At 37.2% G+C, this 16,629-nt stretch overlaps 1 protein-coding gene and 1 non-coding gene across 13 annotated transcripts in view; both read right to left on the bottom strand.

Annotated features, from left to right (window-relative positions):
* Positions 1 to 16,629, bottom strand: part of AKAP6 (A-kinase anchoring protein 6) — a 554,906-nt gene that overhangs the window by 114,967 nt on the left and 423,310 nt on the right. For all 12 annotated transcript variants that reach the window (XM_042989539.1, XM_042989537.1, XM_042989535.1 and 9 more), the window contains one exon: positions 11,835 to 11,955. In XM_042989539.1, coding sequence (XP_042845473.1) covers positions 11,835 to 11,955 — 121 coding nt within the window. The remainder of the gene's footprint in view (positions 1 to 11,834; positions 11,956 to 16,629) is intronic.
* LOC122239805 lies at positions 2,625 to 2,733 on the bottom strand. The gene has a single exon (XR_006219191.1). It is a non-coding gene; the product is annotated as a U6 spliceosomal RNA (small nuclear RNA).

The raw sequence follows: 16,629 nt of genomic DNA, 5'->3' as shown, positions 1-16,629 counted from the left end.
CCCAGATTTATAACCTAGAAATGAGCTCCAAACTGAAACTTGGCATATACGAAGGAAGTTTATATAGTTATTTACAAATGCATGATTTAAATGTCTTGGGACTACAAGCATATCTGGTCCAAGGAATCTGGTTTCATCCAGATTCAATCCTGATGAAAGATTTTTTTTAACTAAATGAGTTAATACTTTGTAGACGCATGTGTATATCTGTAAACACACATAAATGTGTGTGCATAACCACGTGTGTGTTATACCTCTCCCACAAACTGCCTACTTTTCAAAAACAAAACTTCCTACTTTTTAATGGATAAAATAAGATGACAAGGGAAATATCACAAGTCACAAATTTTCTTTAAGCAAATGTCAGTGAGCATATAGAATCAATTACTTAGAAAGAGGCTGAAATAGTGTGTTCAGATGAGTTACTGGGATGTATAGATGTCCTTCTGGAGAAAGACTGGAGATCTGTGGTCTAAAAATATTTAGAATAAAAATTATACAACCCCAAAGGTATTAGCCTGCTTGACTCTTTCTTGGCTTCAGTACAAGAAAATATGGGTGTGTATGTATGTGCGTGTATGTTTATGTTTTGTGTCTTATGTAAATGAATGAAGATTCAGCAGGAGCACCACTTCCTTCTTAGCTTACCCCAGTGTGCCTCATTAGGTACAGAGTGTCACAGAAGTGCCTAGTTTAAGAATGTATGAGCTCTGCAAATGCCAACATTATTAAAAATATGCTTGGGAATGCCCTTGTTTCTGAGAACTAAAATTGCCTCCTTGACAGGACTGGAAAATGGCTTTTCTGCAAATGATATTCCTCTAGAGTATCTCTCCATGGGGACCCTTCTTCAGTAACTCCCTTTGGCAATAACAGGATCCATGAGGTTGAACCTTCCTAGGGCAATGCTGCCTTTAGTGCATCTCACCCAAAAACATAAATTTTTTCAGCCTTAGCTTTCCTGAGTCTGACAAAACATGGGAGGTTCCCGTGAGACTCAAAATGGTAACACTTTCCCAGGGTGCTAAGGTGCTTAAGAAAGTTTGGGGAGTTTCACAGAATAGCCTGATGATTGGCTATAGAGCAAACCCAAGTCCATCATGCTTTCTCTGCTGATGTTCCATTTAATATGTAGGGCCTTCTTTCTTATCTAGGCACCAAAAGCTCATGTGGAGGGAGGAAAATGCATTTGCAAGAATTTTTCCTCTTGTGGAGGAGAAAATATGGGACAATAGTGAGCAGGCAAGGAGCACGTGAAAGAAAGATTGTGGGTATTAGAGCCACCCAGACTGGGTTCAAAGTGACTTATTTCTTGTGATAGTTATTGATACAGCCCAACAACAATTTTTTGCTTTCTGCCTTTCAGGCATAGAGTAGAGATGCATTTCCCCATCCACTTTGGAGTAGGGTGAAGCCGTGTGATTACTTCTGGTCATGATTTTGAAAGGAAGTGAACTGTGTCTCTTCCAGGTAAAGGTTTAATGGCAAGAGTGAGACCCTCCAGAACTCTCTTTTCTCTTTGCCACATTGAAGGAATATTTAAGAGGGTGACTGATCCTGTGAGAAGTAAATCTTCATAACCGTAAACCTTTGAGACTTGGGGGTTGTTTGTAATTTCAGCAAACCCTAGTCTAACCTGAGGCACAAGTTGTCTTTTAGGCTAGTCACTTAACCTCTCTGTGTTTCAGGCTCAGATGCATGAAGTAGGGAAAAATAATTCAGGATCATTGTGAGCATTAAATAAGAATGTGCACAGGGGGCACTAACATAGTCAAATAGTAAGATTTGACCAATTTAGTTTTTTTTCTCCCTCCATCCTACTCCTATCTCATAACACGCACACACACACACACACACACACACACACACACACACATACACACACACACATACACACACACACATACACACACACACACACACACACACACACACGAATGTACTTCCCTTTTTATTAAATGGTGGAATAAATAACATCTATCCTTGGTCCCCTTCCTAGATTTCTTCTCTCTACCCCTTCTATCTTCCCCTCCTAGTGCCCTTCCATTTAAACTAAATGTTAAAATTGACATTTAATTCAGTATTATTCTCCTACCCCCATAGAATACCTGCATCCAGTAAAGTGCACTCTTTTTTACCTCAAAGAAATGAATTAAAAAAATTTTTAATGTTTATTTATTTTGAGAGAGAGAGCAAGTAGAGAAGGGGCAGAGAGAGAGAGGGAGAGAGAGAATCCCAAGTCGGCCCTGTGCTGTTAGCACAGAGCCCCATGCAGGGCTCAATCCCATGAATCGTGAAATTGTGATCTGAACCAGTATCAAGAGTCAGACACTTAACCGACTGAGCCACCCAGGCGTCCCCAAAGAAATGAATCTTAAGGCTGGGATTTAAGGCAGGATGGAAATTTAGTAAAGGAAATAGTTGTTTTTGGACAATCTTAATACTCCAAATATGATGTTCCTCAACCACAAATCTACCTCTTTCTAAGGTTGGACATGGTAGCGAGATTAGGACAAGAAAAAAGCAAGTTAATGAGTTTATCTGTGAAAGTACTATGGTTAAGCTTTTCCCATCCAGGGTTCTCCAGACTATTCTGAACAGGTACCAGGACTTTTTTTTTTTTTTTTAATATGGAATGCTTCATGAATTTGTGTGTCATCCTCGTGCAGGGGCCATGCTAATTTCCTTTGTATTGTTCCAATTTTAGTGTATGTGTTGCCGAAGACTGCAACAACTGCCGAGGACCTTTTTTGAAATAACTAAAATATCATCTAGGTTCCCTTCTATCCCCACCTTCCTGTTTTGAGAATACATGCATGAAATTCTAATAAATTATAAAAACTTGGAATAATCATACAGACATAATATTTGGGTTCAGTAGCATATCTTATACACTTGGTTATGGTATAACTTACATTGTAAGTTATATGATTTAGTGTCGTTATGATATGGTTACGAAAACCAATGCCTTCCTGATATAGGCAGTTATAGATGACACCCAGTGCCTTACTGATGTAAATGTATGGAACATTAAACCTAACATTTATTATTTTTATATCAAGACCACTTTGACAATGATAATACTTGGTTTTCATCATTAAACTTTGGTAGTCCTTTTTTTAAAAAAAACAAATAATTCCCAGTTCATATCATGTAAAGTGTAATCATACATCATACATTTTTTTTTCTAGCTACAAGCCAGATTAGCCTACATATGATTATAACCATTGAAGATACATAATTTAAAAATAGGAAATGCAAAAAAGTAGGTGAGGGACATTTCCATGCAGTCACTTAACTGAAACATACACATAGTATGGAGCAGTTCTGGAGCCAAAGGTGGCAGTGAACCTAACAAACACCCTTTCTTATGAGGAGCTTAAATGTTCCTCTAATTTATTTTACAAAAAACCAGAAAGAAATCTACAAATATGTGGGGTTGAAGCCAAATCTCTCAGCTTAACACAGGAGGGAACACTGCACATTCACATCTAATTAAGAGTCGTTTTTCAAAAGTTAAAGGCTGAAATTTTTGCAATTTAATCCAAATTTTATTAGCAAACTCTAATGATTATCCTGATAATTGCAATTAATAAAAGCTCCCAAACAGGTCAACTCATTTAAGTGCTATCTGTAATCATTTGGATTTTAACATGATGGTTATTACTTATTACCCTGAAACCAAGCTGCGCAATGAGATATTGATTACTTTTAACCTTTAGATCCAAGGATTCAGGAAAGGTCAGAGGAGGGGAACACTACACCTTTCATGGCTGGCAAACGTATTGCCTTCAGGAGAATTCAAATGATTCCCATTGGCCAAGTAGATCCAAGATTAGTTTATTCTCTGGGCTGACAAGAAATGATGATGCTTTTAAAAATAACACCCAGCACGTATTTAGTGAAGTGTTACATTTATATAACCAATGGCCTCAAGATGTGCTTCACATCACAGCAATTCTCAGGCTGTTAACCCTTTAACAAGTTTTGTTCACGGAAGCATCTTTGTTGGGATGAGATACTAAACGTAGTAGCTCTAATTGGAGTAAACTCATCTCATTAAATTCAATTGTAGGTTCCAAAAGGCTAAACACAATCACTGGACACCGTTGGCCACCAGCACTCCTTTTGGTTTTCTTTTTCCATGACAACATTTAGAAATATTTTTCACATTTTGCCACTGAAAAGCAAGGAGTTAGCTCTTGGTAGGGTCCAGCAGAATTACGGGCAAGGGAAACATAACTGTTATGTGTTAGATTAATTTGCAGAACACTTGGCATTATTATTGCCAAGTCGTCAAATTGTTCCAAGTTGTTCCGGAAGGTTGTTATTAATAGTATGTTTTCTGAGGAAAGTTCTGTCTACTTTTGGAACTGCATTTCTGTTGCCAAGGAAACTCCTTGAAGCACAGTTTTCTAGGAGCACACTGCTGCTTTTGTTTGCCAGTGTCCTATTCATATCATCTAAGTAAGCGTTTTACATGCTCCAGCCTTCAGTCCCAAATGTTGAAGTGTTAGCCCATTTAAGTTGCTTTTTCAAACACAGCTAATGCCTGCTATGATTTCCCTCTTTCTCTCCCCCCTTTTCTCTCTCCCTCTCCATCCAAAGCCCCTCTCTCCCCGCCTTCTTCCCACTCTCCCTCCAACACGCCCAACTCTTACTATTCAAGGTTTATTTTTTTTTTAAGCAGTTGCATTAGGGGAGATAGTTTTCACAAGTTTTTGATAAATTAACTTCAATTTGAATAATAATTCCATAGGTTGTAGCATTAGTCCTTCAAGTGTTAATTATCTTTTCACTTTAAAATTAATGTAGTCATTTCCTCCTGACTCCTCTACCCCATTTATTGAAGTGCTGAGGAAAACATGTCATTGAGTCCTGAGCCAGCCCTGTTGTTGTGATTAAGCGTGGTCACATGGCCCATCTCTGCCAAAAGGAGGGCCCTGAGAAAAGGTGACAAAGACAGTGATTTCCTGTCAGCAAAGAGTACGACAGGGCTGTCTAGAAGTGATGCAAATGAGGGGAACTTTCCCCACGGCTTGTTTGATCCACTCTAGGCCAGAGCAGGCCAGGCCAGGGAGAGAGGGAGCAGCACAATACAGCAGAGGCAGCCCAGAGAGCCAACGCACCTTCCGGACAGTAGCTCACCCACCAGAGACAAAGACTGCTGGCGGCCTTTCCTCGCTTGCCCCTATGCACACACAGCCAACTATTTCTTGGCATACTATTCTCTTAACATCCTTCTTTTTTTTTCCTCTTAAAAAAGTGATTCAAACAGGAATTGTAAGCTCCAGCAAAAACAGTGTTTCCTATATTGTTCAGAAACCACATCCATCCACTTTTTCCTCTGAACATGTTCAGGATGAGTTTTATCCTCTCTCAAAAAAGGAAAGAAAAGAAAAATATATGCATATTGAAGTCTTCATAGCAAACACTGATTCATCAATGCTCACATTAATATGGCAGTTAATCTAAGGACTTTTTAGCTTTAATAAAAATGGAAAAACAAATCCATTTCTACATAGCAGTGGAGGTAGCCTAGATTTTCCTATTCTGATCACTTTTAAAATGACTAGATAATGTTATTTGAAATATTATAATGATTTTAAGCATATTCTTCTTATCTTAATGGAGTTTTAATCTAACATACAATTAAGCTCTACAATTAATCTACTGAGGAAGAGGTAAAAAATTATCATTAGATTCTTGTGCCTGATATATCTGGTACATTTTTACCTTGTCTGCTTCAATAACTAATTTGCTTCATTTTGGTACTGAAATTCCAAACTAAATCCTAATTAACAGAATTTAATTTTTTGACACACTTCTTTTATACCCAAACACCAACATGTAAAAAAAAAATTTTTTTTAAGGTAATGGATTTTCTTCTATTTTAAGCCTACCTCCTATGACCTAGACTATGAACCACCCTAACATATTTTTAGAAGCTCAAGTTCAGTCTTAAAGGTATCAGGCCACATATGAAATTATTTAGACCTGGTCCAGAACAAAATAAAAGAGAACTATTAGAGAGGGTTGAAATTTGTGAATTTATAAAATACAGAGATAGAGTGATTAATCTGTTTTCTCTGATTGGTTCATAGCTATGACAACATCATTTTGGCATCAATAGTTATAAAATAGCAAGCCAGCTATGTCCCATTTTTCTTTTTTTATGCTGTTTCTTATTCCCCAGGAGTTTTTCTTTTAAAAGTCATAATACTTGCCTTTTAATACAGACCCAAATTCTCTAAAAGTGACATTTTCTCCTTTAAAATTTATCCCTTTCTCTTATCTGTTTTTTTCCTAAAACAATCCTTTCAGTGTTTAGCTCTTTTTATTTGTTTGTATTTGGTTTTTTTTTAGCATTTTCTTATCTATTCATTCACCCACCCATGATTTAAACTTACTCTTTTCTATTTAATTGTTTTAAATTATTCATTTTTGTTTGGTAAACTGTAGATTAACTAATTTCAACTGTGTTTCTTTCTCTTCAATGCTTATATTTCCCTCTCACATTCCTAATATCCTCTTCTCTTCAAATATATAATATTGATGTCCTCTCTTATTAATTCCACCTGGCCAAACTATCATCGAGAGGAGTGCCACCTTCGGGTGAGAGCTGTGATCAAAGTCTGTAAACATTACCTGACAACAGAGTTAGAGAAAAATAATTAATTCACTTGGTAGAAGTATTATATTTAGAAACTTGTAAGAAATATGGTGGTTAGATATTTCACTACCATGCCATTCTAATCCCTTACATATTAAAAAAAATCCTAAAAGAAAATGTATTAATATCTAAGTATCAAAATAAACAATGTCTTCAAATGAAGTGTGATTTTTTTTTCTCATGGAAGATGTAAATTTTGTGATTGAGCACATTTCCCTCTTCGCTTTCACTACCAGGAAACCCAGAGTGGAGTTTTGGGATCTTTATTAAGTGTGTAGGACCATACAGTCTATATGCCTACATATTAACTCTTCTCAGAGAAAGGGACTCTAGTCTATGTATATTTTCCCCAGTTCTGATTTGTATTTTGGTGTTAAAAACATTTTAAAAATTTTCCTGTGAATTCTTATAAGCAACATCAAATCCAGAGCAGAGTAAAAATGTAATTAGCCTCTTTAGTGAGCATTGTATTATGCAAAGTGAACGGGCCTTTTCCTTTTGCACATAGGACATAATTGTGTAACACTTATACCAACAGAGAAAGATAGAGGTCATTTGCATTTTTGCCATAAAAGCAGAACTATATGAGAGCAACTAACCCTCAAAATGAAATGTAAAATCTTCAGTATGAATTCCTTGAAAGTATAAAGGTCTTAGTTGAAATGCGTACTAATTTATACAATTTTTAAGCTGTAAGGGTTATTTTAACCCCTTGGAAATGATATAATCTAATATTTTATTGATGAGGAGCAGCTAGACCATTCTCAAGGAGTAAATCCATAAATGTGCTGTTTTTGGTGAGCTTTGTACTATCTGAATACTATCTGAAAACAGCTCTTGTTCAAGTATAATAGTAGTAATCACCAGACTGCAACTTTTGAATTTGGCCCTTGAAATTAACCTTTGGACTCTAGAACTCCACACCAATCCAGGATCACGAAGGGCTCTGTCATCTGTGCTTTGCACTTGGCAGAGAATGGGCAGTGCTTTGTGGCAACAGTAAGGAGCCCTGGCCAGGGCACACCCTCCCAGCCCTGCAGAGTCAACTGTGTCTGCTGCAGAGGGCAGAACAGCAACAGCAGCAGCCTGAGCTCCAGCCTCGTTGATCGTGGAGATACTTCTAGGTCACTCAGTCTATAAAATTCATAGGATGGGGGAGGAGGTGTCTTAAGCTTCCCTGAGCCCAAGAATAATGCCACCTTTGATCTGTAGAAATGAAAAAATGGAGCTCTTCCTTTGCAAGTGGGTTTTAAATATTTCTCCATTAATAGTTAATGCACATGCAGACCAGCAGAGTGACAGCTCCCAGTGATTATGAATTCTGGCTACGTAACTCCAGTCCAAATAGGAGCTGAACTTTCAAAATCACGGTGGTTACTTTTGACAAATTAAATTGTCCTACTTAGGAAGGTAGAAGGAATGAAGAAAAAGAACGTGAGAGAGGGGGAGCAAATTCTCCTTGGAGGTGATTCTCACATTGAGGAAGAAAAAACGAGAAAGAACTACGTTTCTGTTTTCCAAGCTGACAATACTGCCAGTGTTTATTAGAAAATAGCTATAGAAGGTCCCCATTCAGAGGTTGGGTCAGTGGGCCGGACAAAGAAGGGAGAGGGAAAGATATTGGCAGTATGGCTTACTATCTCAAAACAAGTAAGAAAGTATTTTTAAGGAAGCGGTTATACAAGGAAAGTATATATAAGGAAGATACAGGTTGCTCTTAAGACCCTGCGGTTGAAAATTTAGAAAAAAAAATGGTCTTCAATTTCTAACAATCTGAAAATAACAAGAAATGGTTTAAACAGAAAATCCACTTTGTAGCCCATTGTAATGTTAAGGTTCTAAATTATGTCAGGTTGTGTCAATGTATTCTTTGCCTATTAAGTCTAATTCCTTTCCTTTAATAAATCCCTTTGGTATTTTGCTGGTTTAGGGTAACCAATATACCACAATAGGCACCCAACTTGGGAGGTCTGCTGAATGAATAGTCTAAGGTATTTATTGGTACCTCCCTATCTAGGAGTAAAGGTCAGATGACTTTCTATCGAAGACCAGAATATACAATAAATTGGTAAAGTCAGGCATGTAGTACTTGATGTTGAAAATGCTAAAAAATCTTCACTCTCATTGACTACCAACTTATTATACTTTCTCTAACACAACCTATCCAAATGTGGACTTTGGGGATCAACTTAGGACTGTATAATGCATGTAATGAACCAGGATCTGGGCATGACTATCTATTCCAGGAAAAGAGTTGAGTGATGAAATATAGAGATCCCCCCAGAGAGAGGACAGAAAAACTTTTGGATTCTATGATAACAGGAATAATGATTCTGTCCTGGTCTCCAGTTCCTGGGATTTTACCATTGCTCAGCTGAAGGTCTCTCTTAAACGTTTCCCCTTCATTCTTTACATTAATACCAGAGATCACAAACTTCATTCTCATTCTTAATTTTTTAGTATATGTGCTGCTGAAGCAAGCATTCATCCTTAATTTTTTCACTCAACAACTATTGGTTCAACATCAGCTATATAAGGTGTTTTACCTCACAATGTACAAAATACAAAAGCAAGGAATTTTTCTTGGGTGTTACAGAAGCATTTTAAGAAATGAAGATGATGTACATAGGTCAAGATGGATTGGGAATGCTGTGACATGTGGTTGGGCATCCTGTTGAATTGTCACAATGACTAGGGAATGTGAATAGTAAATGCTCTATAGTGGACGGGGTAGTCCCCTTCACCAACAAAAAATTGTTTTGTCCCAAATGTCAGTGGTGCCCTTGATGAAAAATGCTGAGAAAGCATTGATATCTTTCAGGGCCAACAAATTTAAAGATTAAAGTCTCAAATGGTATTGAAAGCCTAGGAAGGCCTGGGGACCAACTGAAAAGCCCTATTACTCAGGGGTCTCTATGATCAATAGACTTCAAACCTCCCTCCCTCAAGTCATCAGTTGAGTTGATTTCTGAAAAAGTGCATTAGAACAGACGAATGGGACATTGAAAATGTTGACCTAACCTAAGAATCCCTGAGGATTCTAGACAAAGACCTGAAATTAATTTTCCTCCATCAATTTTTCTAATTCAGGAGCCATCCCAAGTTCTAAATGACTCCTTAGCCAATATCCTCAGGATTGCTTTTGAGGTTTCTAAAACTCTGGAATAATGTGGGGGTTTGTATAAAGAAAGACTCTGAACTCTTGTAGCATTCGCCTTTGGTGTGTAATTCAATCTTTAATTTTGCTTATAAGCCAAATGCAAAGTTAGTGCTAGTCTCATGAACTTAGTTAGCTATGTTGAACACCTCTAAGCAGAAAGATGATAACAGGACATGAGTCACAAACGAAGAACCCTGGTATGGAAAATGTTTGGGAAAACACTATAATCCAGAAGTACTGAGTGGGTGGAATAATAGCTTTGAATATGCCAGAATGGGAATTCTCAGGCAGAGCACTTACAAGGAAACCACAAGAAAAAGAAGACTGATTTCCTATTAATTGTGATGTAAATTATATGGATGTGATTTTGACAAAGAATAGCACTGTTTCTGAAAAAAAATAGTGGTTTATGTGCAAAATACAAAATGCATCAAGAAGAAAAGAAATGTTATTTGGCATCAAGAGTGCAATAAAATCTGAGATAATGGCTTATGATTAGTTAACTTTTGTATTATTTTTTCCTGGTTGGCTCGATTTTTAATGCTTAAGTATTAGGAATAAAACTAATATTTTTGTATCAGTAAATTAATAAAGATTAATGGGCATTTTTTCATACATAATTCTTGATCCTGACATGAAATGTGAAATCACCTAGCTTTGTTTACATTAGGTGAAGACTGTAACTCTAACAATATATTATGCTCAGAAGATATATTGGATAGCTTTGTTGTTAATGTGGACAGCTATCCATACAGGAAATAGCTAATAGTCAACAAACTCGATTAATGTCGGAACACAATTCTTTAAGGAATAAAATATCACCATGTGCTGACTCCCTGGGGAGCTTATATCTTCTCTTAACCAAGACGATTCTCAGGGGACACTAATTAAAGTCAACCAGACCCTTGAAAAGTATAAATAAAGATCTCTCTTTAGAGAAGGTAAAAGTTAATATATTAAGGAAAGGAACTCAAAATGATAAATAATGAGGAAGAAAGAAGACAACTTTTATTTGACCTTGAATGTACTTCTTATTCTATAAGAAATTTTTTAAAGCTAGAGGGTAGTTGTTTCTTGTCATTATACTGTTGCTGATTCTGTGGTTAGTTATTAATTTTATTTTTTATGATTCACAATCTGCTCTTTGAAATATGCCATATGCTCAAAGCAATTCAAGGATGACAACTGTCAGAATTACTCCAATAAAAATTGCCTAAATGAGGAAGATTTACTGCAATCTGATATTTCAGTGGAAAGTCCCTCTAACCCTCCCCAACAGCTTTTTCAGACACTGTGAATCTTGCAACCATTTTTTTTTTCAGTCAAAATCACATAGATGTTTTATAAGAGCTTCTAAGACTATTTAAGTAGAATTGGTAAAACATACTAGGCTAAAGGTGAATTAGCAGACACGGAAAAACAATATAGATAGTTATTAGATGGATTGCCTGCAATCAATATATGAGTTCCAAGCCAGTTTTCTTAAATCACATGAAAATGTATTGACTTAATATGACAACGTCTGCTCTATGTATCACTAATAAACATTAAATTGAATGAGCCCTCTACCCTGAAAGTAGCAAGCCAAACTGAAGGCAAATTTCTTTTTTCTCTGCAAAGATCTGAGGGGTGGATAGAATCCACCTGAGTGCTCCAATGAAAACACATTTTGTTAAATGTTACCAGTCCATTTATCCTTCATTTTGTTTCAGTCTATTTATTAATGCAGTTTCATTTATTGCTATTCATCTTGGAGATAAATCTTTGTCCTTCTATAGAATTACACCAAATAGAATGTGATAAAGGGAACTTTCTTGCAATTATGATGTCGGTGCAGCCTGTCAGCACACAAGGGATGGAAATGAGTTTGGGGACAGGGAAGGGAATTCTAATAGACACCATGATACATACAATGAACGCAAAGATATCCTGAGAGAGAGAGACTTGTCAGGCTAATCAGATCTTCCACAGCAAGGTAAAGGCAAGAAGGGTAGCTCTAACCTTGTAAAGATGCCGCTGCTGCTCCTCTGACATCATCAGGTCGTGGCTGTCCATCACGAGGGACTCCATGTCAATCAGCCAATCCCAGAGCTCCTGATATTCTGAATCAAAGTCCAGAAGCCTGAAGATAAGGCACAAAATGTATTATGCATAAATACAGTGTAGTTGTTAAAATCTCATATTAGAATAATATATTCTTGAAAACCCATGATGTTCCTAGGTGATACCTGTAAAAAGAGAAGAGAAAAATTCTCTGTGTGGTTACACAGTGGGCAAAATAGAAACTCAAGCCTGTGACATAGCATTTCATAGATTTTGAAAACATAACATGTAATTCTGATGCTCATACCAGCGACACATCATCACTCTTTCCATCTGCAAACACTTTTTGAGGATTTGCAGCACTTGAACAAAATGACTACTTCTATGTCCTTGAAAGAGAGCATTGCCATATTAACAGTGTGAGGAATGGAGGGTCAGTGTCTTGTGAAAGTTACATGGCCCAGAATTTGGGGTCAGAATAGCACCCTGAAAATTCAAATCTCTTTATCGTCTACTAGGTTTTCATAGGTATCACATCCTAAAATCATCCATGATTAAGAATACTAATTTGACTAATTTCTCTATTATGGTCACAATTTCTTATCATATCTTAAATATCATTTTCACTGGGAAATGACTCAATCATTTATTTGTCCCTCTGCTGTCTACCTGCCTATCTCTGCAAACATATATGCTACATTTATTGTCATGGATGAGTAGCCAGCATTTCAGCTTAACACTGAGAGATAGGCTTGAGTGACTCTGGTAAGCCAGTGAGAACCAGGGGCAGATCCAGTATTAGACAGGTGTTCCCCACAGACATGTAGGAAACAAAGGTAAGGACAGGAAGTCAAAACAATGAATCTTTGAATAGCCAGCAATCATTAAAATTCAAAGGAGGATCACTATGGTTTTCAACAAAATAAATCATTAGAATAAGGAGCTTAAAAGGATTAATGTGATTCTCTATTGAAAGCCTGGTGCATAAGTAAAGCCCAGATTCTTCTAAAACACTGTGATCAGAAAATGAAAGTGCAGGATGAAAAACTATGACTTTGTCCTTTCTCCAAAAATCATCTCTTTAAAAGAAATCACATCCTTGCCAAACTGTAACTGAGCAAAACCCTATCAGTACCAATGAAGCAGCAGGCTCAAGTACGAATCTGGATTTATCTATCAAGTGAGTATCTTATTACTATCTTGTTCCTGTCTCTGTACGTTAAATGACTGCTTTTCAAAAAAATGAACATCCACTTTTCATAATTTACAATTTAATCTTAATCTGTCAAAAAAAAACCCAACTTAAGGTGGGTCTGGTGATGGAGACTGAATCTAGAATTGTCAATTTTATTTTAATTACTTTACCATCATTATAAATATTACTGGTTAAGACCATAAGCATCCAAGGGCAAGGATTGTCACTAACTGATATGTAGAATTAATGTTTAGCTGAATGCTGATCTTGGGTATAGGTGATATGACCAAAAGCTTCAGAAAGGCTATGGTGGCCCAGAACAGTGATTCTCAGACTTTAATGCCCAAGTGAGGAGTTTGTTGAATGATGATCCTGATTCAGTAATTCTAGGGTGTGGCCTGAGATTCTGCATTCTTAACAATTGTTGGCAACTGGCAATGCTGCTGGTCATGGACCTCGTTTTGAATAGCAAGGAATTCCAGCATTCACTGGAAATCTGAAATAGGATCTTATTTCAAAATATTAAAAAACAAACAAAAACCACTGTAACAGGGACAGATAAACCATCAAGCTTTCTTTATTAACTCTGTGAGTTACTAGTAAGAAATGACTAATAAGCATTTGCTCACATGAAGTTTCAATCATTTAGAAATACCACCTGAGGGGTTCCTAGGTGACTCAGTCGGTTAAGCATTAGACTTGGGCTCAGGTCATGATCTCACGTTTCTTGAGTTTGAGCCCCACATCAGGCTCTGTGCTGACAGCTCAGAGCCTGGAGCCTGCTTTGTATCCTGTGTCTCCTTCTCTTTCTGTCCCTCCCCTGCCCGCACTCTTTCTCTGTCTCTCTCAAAAATAAACAAACATTAAAATTTTCTTTTAGAAATACCACCCGAATTATGGTCATCATTTCTCTCTCCTTGCATTCTCCCACATTTTAACCATAAAGACAGGGGAAAAGCAGAATGCCATCCCCCAAATTAGGAAGGTATGATTCAGGGGAATATTAAGAGCAAAGGAGAAATAAAGGGAAAAGCTCACCCTTTCCATATGTATGGATCTGGAGAATAAGGAAAAAATAAAGGCAAAAGGAGCAGGTACTAAGATACATATCCTCCCATCTCTTGGACTAAGATCCAGAGAGGAAGTATGTGAGACAGGTTGAAAAGAAAGCCAAAAGCACAAGGATATCAGCTCCATCACCTGCTAGGAAGTCTGGGAAGAGACTTCCTTAAAGTTCCTTCACCATAACTGGAGTGGGAATGCTATGGTCAGAGGAAACTCTGGTCAGGACTCCCCTTGCTACCTGCTCTTTTATCCCCTCCCTGAGGACACTTTTCTCTCCCATGAAGTTTCTGGGAGTTCACCTGATGAACTTGACAAAGGTGTTGCCATAGCAACAGAGGCACAGTGACCCCAAGGAGAGGAGGAGGAACCTCTGAAGCCAGACCTCAGAGAGTTGGCAGGGTCAGTGAGGGCTAAGATAATGCCTGGTCAGCAAGAAATACCCTCTGTCCAAGCCATGAGATAACAACACAGACGCAGTCCTCAGTGGGAGACAACCTTGGAATATCTAGGGCAAGATCCATTTCATTGAACCCAGCCAGACTATACCCAAAGGTCATGGTAAGCCAGGGGAACTCACTGCACCCTCGAATCACAAAGTCATATAAACCCAGATGCCATCTTAGAAAAAAGCAGGGAGAGACATAAATCTGAAAAACAGCATTTACCCCAAGAGGTAGTTCCCTAATGACAATGTTAAATTTTAGGGGAGGCTATAAGCATCGTGTTTAAGTGCCTGAGCTCTGATCTTAAAACAAGAATTTTCCCTGCTTTACCAGGAAATTATGTGTTTAGGATGTTTCATAAAAATCATTAATCAGCAAGGAAAACAAAGAGGCCTGTTTTCTTTTCCATATGTGTCTGAAAAAAAGAAATTTTGATTATGACCAAACAATGCAAGGGTAAGATATGAGTTTATCTTTGCATTGCTAATGCTCAGCATAGCACCTGGAGAATGATGATGAATGAATGTAGATAATGAAGCCAAAAACCTTTAGTAGGGCAAGAATGACTTCAGCATGTGACAGAGAGCACAGTATCTTATCTTCAAATGCCAATACCAACACAACCAGTGCAACATGGACAGGCTTCTTCATTCATTTGGAAGGTGGGATTTTGCCTTCTAGTACATGATAATGGCGCATTTGCTAATAAAAAAATATATTATGTGCAGTAGATTCTCAATTAATGTGAGTTGCTCTCCTGTTCCTTCCACATTTTCTTCTTTTCTACACTGAAACTTAAAGCAGATTTGAATAAACAAAACATATATAGGGTGGTAGAATGTTCAGAACCATGGACATTTTTTCACCTTTATGTCTACTGAGCTGTTCCCTCCTATTATACCCCTTATCAAGGGGCTTGGAACAAAAAAACATTTCTTCTAGTTAAATGCACCTCAGACTTCTCAGAGAGTCTACACTGGAGACCCACCAGAGGCAAATGAACCTAACACAGATGCTCACCCTTTCTTTAGCCTATTTTCATTTTAGCTGGGAATATGCAGGCTTGAGTTTGTTAGGTACAGTAAATGCTTTGGTTTCATATTTTGCTTCATTAGCATAAAATCAACACCAGTGTCTGCCAAACAACAATTCTTATAAGGTCTTAATGCTGAAGACGAAAACACTTTTTTTAGCATTCGGGCCCGATTTCAGATTCTTGGCCACGTGTTAATTCACAGCTTAGAAAAGACCTGAGAGCTTTCTAAATTTACTAAAATAAAATATGTAACTTTGTAGCAAATCACAAATAAATTACTAGAATTTCTCTGTTGGTTCTTTGAAACCTTCTGAAATGAATGCAATTTAATGTGCTCATTATTTAAGGAAAATTCTTAGGTAAGAAAGTAGTTTACTTCCTTATGTTTACATTACCTGCAAAGGTGTGCTAAGTGTTTTTCAAGTGATTTTAGGAAGGATGTCTTCCAGGAAAAGTGCCAGCTATTATACAGGAAAACAGGATCATCAATGAGCGAATTTATCAGGGGTAGCATAGAACTAGTTAATAGTTTTATATCCCTTTGAAGAATATGCTGATTCTATCAGCTGAATTCAGAACAAGGTTCTTTTCTTGAATTCTTGGTGACAAAGGCCCTAGTCTTTCTTTTTAGAAGAGAGAGAGAGGTAATTGAAACTGTGGCCAGTGGCTCAGAATTTTATAAGTGTATAAATATAGGAACTACTCTTTTGGAGGAATTTTCCTCACAAAATTTTCTCTGCAGTTGTGCTTTGGTTTGTGTTAACTCTTTCACTCAAATATGTAATCTGTTAGATGTTAAAAGCTCTCAAAGTATACCTTTTCAGTACTGTATGAATCTGTTATATTCTCTATGAAACTGTTACAAAGCAAACTCATATCTACTCTATGAAAGTGTTACAAAGCAAACACATCACCCAAATAGTATTATTTTGGATACTTCCTTAAATTGCCATATACTGCATCTTAACTGGGTTCACAATAAAAGAGTCAGACACTGTTGTAGGTATAATATTC

This window comes from Panthera tigris, chromosome B3, assembly GCF_018350195.1.
Source record: "Panthera tigris isolate Pti1 chromosome B3, P.tigris_Pti1_mat1.1, whole genome shotgun sequence".
NCBI classification, from domain to species: domain Eukaryota; kingdom Metazoa; phylum Chordata; class Mammalia; order Carnivora; family Felidae; genus Panthera; species Panthera tigris.
This window is presented reverse-complemented; position numbering and strand designations above follow the sequence as displayed.